At 42.6% G+C, this 6,350-nt stretch overlaps 1 protein-coding gene across 1 annotated transcript in view; it reads right to left on the bottom strand.

The window, feature by feature from the left end:
• Positions 1-416: 416 nt before the first annotated feature.
• KL (klotho) overlaps positions 417-6,350 on the bottom strand; it is a 46,731-nt gene continuing 40,797 nt past the window's right edge. The window contains exons 4-5 of the mRNA XM_032294449.1: positions 4,445-5,546; positions 417-2,701 (exon numbers count right to left, since the gene is read on the bottom strand). Coding sequence (XP_032150340.1) covers positions 2,364-2,701; positions 4,445-5,546 — 1,440 coding nt within the window. The 3' untranslated portion in view covers positions 417-2,363. The remainder of the gene's footprint in view (positions 2,702-4,444; positions 5,547-6,350) is intronic.

The following is a 6,350-nucleotide window of genomic DNA, read 5'->3' as shown; positions in this document are numbered from 1 at the left end:
ATGGGTGGCTTCGCCCCACGGGGCCAGGAAGTCCGCGCCTCCAGCGCCGCCGCCTCGCCTTGCGGTCCCGGGGCTGATCCTAGAGGCGCCCTCCCCCCTCTCGTTCACCCCAGCCACCTGCGAGGCTGTACCCGACTCAGAGTCAGCACGAGGTGCGCATTAGAAGGTAGCTGGATGGTTCTCAGAGGTCGCTTCTCTTCGCTGCTTCCACTTGTTTTGTTCTTTTCAGCTCTTGTGCATTTCGCTGTCTCACCTCTGAAATCCTCTCCGCTCCATGCGTGGCCTAGCATAGGCCCTCCCGCCCCTACCACCTTCCAGCCACACCCATTTCTCCACTGCCCCCATCACATCTTATGTGGTTTAGTCAACTCAAGTTTTTTTTAATTAAAAAGATAATTAGCTAGCAACCACTCATATGATTATGAAAGAAGGCAAGAAGTTGCAGGCAGATTTATTATTAATATGATGCTTTATCAAAGAGCAAAATTACTTGTCTTTACATTCAAGGAAATTAAATGTTGTAGCAACAAAATTATTTTTAAACAATATTCATCAACAGTAATTAGTAAGAAGCTAACAAACAGGAATGGCTAAATTAGTTGTGATGCATTCTTATTGTGGAATACTCAACAACTATTAAAAATCATGCTTTTGATGACTAATAATGACAAAGGAAAGTTTCATAATAAAAATTAATAAAGATACTAACTATACAATATGATCTATGTAAAATAAAATACATAGGAAATGTTAATAGTGGCTATTATTTCTGGGTTCTGAGATTATAGATAATTTTTATTTTTTCTTTGCATATAGTTTCTGTTTTAAAAGTTTTTACAATGAACATATATTACTCTTATAATCAGAAAAATATATACATATAATAAACTTGATTCTCTAGCATCCAATTTTAGTAAGTCTAGTTTAAAAGGAATGTCACCAAAAGCTTATCTTTCATGAAAAAATTCATACCACCTCTAAAGATGATATATTATACAGTACAGTATATTATTATACACTATGACCCTGTGTCAGTGAGGTTAGTAATGCCTGTTATGACATTGGTTTATCTTGCCAGATGCAATATTGACTTATCTATAAAACAACTCCAGTGTAATAGAAAGACTCCCTGTCTGAAAATCAGCAAGACTTACTTAAGGGGCATTAAAGGATGAGACCTAATTAGCCCTTTCTAGAAATCACTAGCATGTTTCAGTGTAAAAGTTCAAAGTAAAACTAGTTCAAAGCTACTTCCACAGAAGTAGCGGCAAAAACATAAAATGGACCTCAGAGATCACAAAAACAAATCCAGTGTTATTCAGACCAGATTGCTTTGAATCTATTAAGAATTTGTAAAACTATCAATTCAAAGAAGTTATAGGACATCTAAAGAATAGAAAGTAGCATCGCTCTTCATAGAATGAGTGATTATTTCATCCTTATTCTCTAGGGAAAGATCATGTCATTCATTCCAAGGTCTACTAAAAAATGGTATATAATCAAATTAATCATAATGCTGCACATAATAAGCGCTTTTTCCTCCTTTCCTCCACCTGGAGCCACTGCAGTATGCTGCATTTCACAATTGCTTTATGCCTCCTGAAGAGCCCAATATCTCAGGATTTTATGTGTATTTTTCTGCAGACATTTATCAAAAGTGGCCTGTGGGCAAGGCCCTCAACAAGGTGCCAGTGAGACAAATCTGTCAGGGGCCCAGGGTTTAGAGAGGGCCTCAAAAATCACATAAAATATACATTTCCATAATTTGCTCTCTATGTAATTAACCAGATCCATAAATTAATACTAGTATTTGATAGAAGCACTGCTTTTGAAAGGAACATTCCAGGCTAGGGCCCACTGTCATCCCTCCTGTATCTGCTTTTTCAAAGGAAACTTGATTTGACAAAGGGGAAGCCACTAGGCATTATTACAGCAGTTGAGAAATTGTTACTTGGAACATAACTTTCTATTTGAACTCTTGCAATTTACTTCCAGAAACACATTACATTTAGAAGTGGGTGCCGATGAAAACATTCCTAATCCTGTCATTCAAATTTCTGTACAAATGTTACATTAGTGTGGTTCCTATTTGTTATGCTTTTGTGAATGTGATACAGAAATTATAGTGCCTGTCAGTTTTTTATTCGCCCAAAAAAAGAACAAGTTCAGGCACTATTCACATTATTCAATATTTTACAATCACCTATGCCCAGTTCAAAATCTCTGTCATAAGCCATAAAAACGTTTTCTAGAAGTCAGATGTATGAAATTTACAGTTTCACAACACTTAGAGGTGCAAATGGTTAACAGCTGATGTGTCTGCATAATTATCTCAAAATGAATGAACAGGAAAATGCTCAGAACTATTTGTAACTTCTTCTGCCTTTCTTCGAGTAGTAAAATATAAGGGAGAGAGAAATGATAAAAGCAAAAAACAGGAAAGCTATGAAACCCAGTAAAGACTTGCGGGTGTGAAAAAAACTGCACTCAGTACACACGGTGAATTCTTCCGGACAAAATTTTTCCAGAGCTTCTAGGCCCGGGAAACCATTGCTATCGATAATTTTCCGGTAATGTTTCATGGAGGGTTTGGGCTCAAACTGATCTGCAGCATAACGATAGAGGCCAAACTTCGGAGCTGTGCGATCATTAAACGAGTAAGCAAAATATCCGCAAAGATTGATACCATCCAGTACGTAGGCTGGAAAAACCAAAGGACAGGAAGTGTAGTTACTACATATTTGCACACGACACATCATTTTTACGCAGCCTTCCTGCTGGATGTTTCCGATACCATTTACTACAACTTCAGACTCAATTCTTTTCATCAGAAAAGCCTTCTTTTACATAAAGCCAAATAGGCAAATTATCAAGACAAATACTGAGCTGCATTTGGCAGGATTGAAACCCAGAGATTAACTGGATCAGGTCTGCCTGTCCTGGGTGCTTCTGGTCACTTGCTTTTTGTGCTTTTTTTTTTTTTTTTTTCCTTTTTCCATGAAGCTGACGGTTGCCCCACTGTGTGCTGAAACTTAACTTTCACTGGCTACTTCATAAATGACATTCATAGGTCACCATGGCAATGGTCACTTCAGTTGTTTTCCAGGAACTTGGGGCAGCTCTTGTCCAGTTCAGACTAGTTAAGACCACTGACCCTTCCAGTGGGCCTGCACAAGTGCCTGAGAGGTGGTCTTTCGACATCAGGGGCCCAGAACTCTATCCTCTGATCATGCTAACGCCAGCATTTTCTGTACCTGTCCAACTTCTTACTTCATTTTTCCCACCTGCCAATCACTCTCCACCACGCCTTAGACACCCATTGCCTGAACCATATATATTCCTAAGCCTTGTCTTCAGAAAGACGGGCTTGGAAGTTATTCTCCCACCCCCTCGCTTGGTGCCCTTGCAAATAAATCTTTTCTCTTTTGCAAAACCTGTGTCACAGTAATTACTCTACTGCATAGAGAGAATAAAACTGGACCTGGCTGCTAACTGGGTGTTTTACATATTTCAACCCACTATGATGTACTTGGGTTAAATCTTTTATTTTATTTATTTTTTTTGAGATGGAGTCTTGCTCTGTCACCCAGGCTAGAGTGCAATGGCACAATCTTGGCTCACTGCAACCTCCACCTCCTGAGTTCAAGGGATTCTACTGCCTCAGCCTCATGAGTAGCTGGGATTACAGGTGTGCGCCACTACACCTGGCTAATTTTTGTCTTTTTAGTAGAGATGGGGTTTCACCATGTTGGCCAGGCTGGTCTCGAACTCCTGACCTCAACTGATCCGCCTGCCTCAGCCTCCCAAAGTGCTGGAATTACAAGCATCAGCCACTATGCTCGGAATTTTTTTTTTGGAAATAGGGTCTTGCTCTGTCACCCAGTCAGGAGTGCAGTGAGGTGATCATGGCTCGCTGCAGCTGGACCTCCCAAGCTCAAGCAATCCTCCTGCCTCAGCCTTTCCAGCAGCTGGAATTGCAGGCACTGTCACCATACTCAAATAATTTTTGTGATGTTTAATAGAGCCAAAGTCTCACTGTGTTACCCAGGCTGTTCTCAAACTCCTAGGCTCAAGCAATCCTCCCACCTTGGCCTCCCAAAATGCTGGGATTTCAGGTGTGACCACAGTGCCTGGTGGGGTTAAATCTTACATACTGCTTTATGTACATGAACCAGTTAAGGCTACTGTGGGGCCAGCTGAGACAGAAGACAAGAGAATCTATGCTTGCATAGATCCAGAGTAGGAGATAAGGATTTCTGGTCTTCCACTTTTAGCTACACTCCTTTATCCTTGGGAAAATGCTAGATATCTCTTGGACTGTTTCAGTAAGGCACCCTCCATTCCAACGATGGTGACAGTGTGTGTTGATGTTGGAGATTTAATCAAGTGTCATGCCCTCTGTTGACACAACCTTCAAGAGATTGCCGCGGCTGGAGCTCCTTACCTTTGAGAGCTTCGTTTATGTAATTCTGCATGTAATACACCCTCAGCTGGTCGTGCTCAGCGTACAGCCCGTCGTCGATGCCGTTGGATATTATGTACATGGGGATGTCTCCGTACTTCAGCTTCAGCCAGTTCAGCACTCTGCGCAACCCCCAGGGCACTACCGCCACCTGACTGGGGGAGTTGAGCCACGTGGTGTCGGTCATTTCTTGCACTTCTAGGTAACTGCTATATTTTGTTGGATCTTCCTTTCCCGAGTCTACAAGGATGGTGGTATAATGGCTTAAAGCCAAAAAGTCAAAGGTACCCTGGATTAGCTTTTTTTCGTCTTCAGTGAAATATGGAAGATGAAAATTGTTTCTTTGGTTCAGCCAGTCCCTCATCACCCAGGGATAGTCTCCAGAGCCGAAAATGGGCTCAGCCAGCCAGCCAATGTCAAATTCCAAAACTCTCTCGGTCGCTTCTTTGTCCTTTTGGGAGAAAGGGCAGGCAGGTTCTAGCCAATCAGCCTGCAAGGCTATGGATATTTTCCCATTCTGAGCGTGCCTAAACTTTTCATCGTACATATGCCAAGCCAGGGCATGGGCCTTCAGAAGGTTGTGGCCGGCACTGAACGTCATGTCTCTTGTCTGTGGCTCATTCATCGTTATCCAAAGCTTGACGTGCCGGCCAAGCTCTTGAAAGCACAGTCGGGCATATTCCGCAAAGGCCAGGGCAGTGTAGGGGTTCTCCCAGGCACCCTGCTTGGCCAGGGGGCGCGGAAGTCCTTGGTTTGGGACCGCAGGCTGCCACAGGGCCACCACCGGGGTGATGTTGGCACGGACTAGCTCGCTGACCATGCAGCGATAGTAGTGCAGGATGGTGTGGTTCACCTGCGACTGGTTACCCAGAGGCAGGATCAGGGCCCAGTCCAAGGAGAAGCGAAAATGGGTAACGTGCATTTCCTGCAGTAAAGCGATCTGGGGCCGGATGGCAGCAAAGTCAACACAATACGATTTCCTCTTCTTGGTCACAGCCCCGTCCACTTTAATAAGCCTTTTGCTGTGGTGGACATCCCACAGGTACACATTCAGGTCGGTAAACTGAGACAGAGTGGTATCTACCTGTGAAGGGCAGAGTAAATGTTAGCATCACCTGGACGATCCTGAGGAAGTAATTCAATGCAATTATTTCAGCAAAACTAGCCAGGAATATGAGCAAAAACAGAAGCCTTTCTAGCTGAGAATGTAAACTATTTTTCATAAATTGTCAGCTCCTGGGAAAGACAGTATCCCACTTTCTGATATGACACTCACTTTACCCGTAGTTACAAATCTTGAACTGTTTCTTTGATGTTACCCCCAAAAGTCTGGATTGGGTCACTTCAGATGATAAATGCTAATGAGTCTTGCATACTGCTGGTCAGTATTATGCAAGCAGAGTATATTTGGGTGTTTTTCTTTTAATGTAAGAAGTCACTAATGGTATGAGACTTTCAAATTTAAAAAAAAAAAAGAAAAACCTTAAAATGTGAGTGAGTTGGCCAGGTGTGGTGGCTCATGCCTATAATCCCAGCACTTTGGGAGGCCCAGGCAGGAGGATCATTTGAAGATAGGAGTTTGAGGCCAGATAGGGCAACATGTCAAAACCCCATCTTAGCCACACGTGGTGGCATGGGCCTGTAGTCCCAGTTGCCCAGGAGGTTGAGGTGGGAGGAGCACCTAAGCCTGGGAGGTCAAGGCTGCAGTGAGTCATAATCACAAACGACATCAGCCTCAGTGATGGAGCAAGACCTTGTCTCAAAAATAAATAAATAAATTTTTAAAACTGAGTAAGTTAACTAAAAATATGAAAAGATATTTATAATTAAATTGTGCTTAAAATTACACCCTAAATTGAGGTTTGCCAAAGGCAGAGGAGATGATGCT

Source organism: Sapajus apella, unplaced genomic scaffold (genome assembly GCF_009761245.1).
Source record: "Sapajus apella isolate SASKATOON/1434 unplaced genomic scaffold, GSC_monkey_1.0 scaffold32, whole genome shotgun sequence".
Lineage (NCBI taxonomy): Eukaryota > Metazoa > Chordata > Mammalia > Primates > Cebidae > Sapajus > Sapajus apella.
The sequence above is the reverse complement of the archived record's forward strand: the minus strand, read 5'-3'. Positions and strand labels throughout refer to the sequence as shown.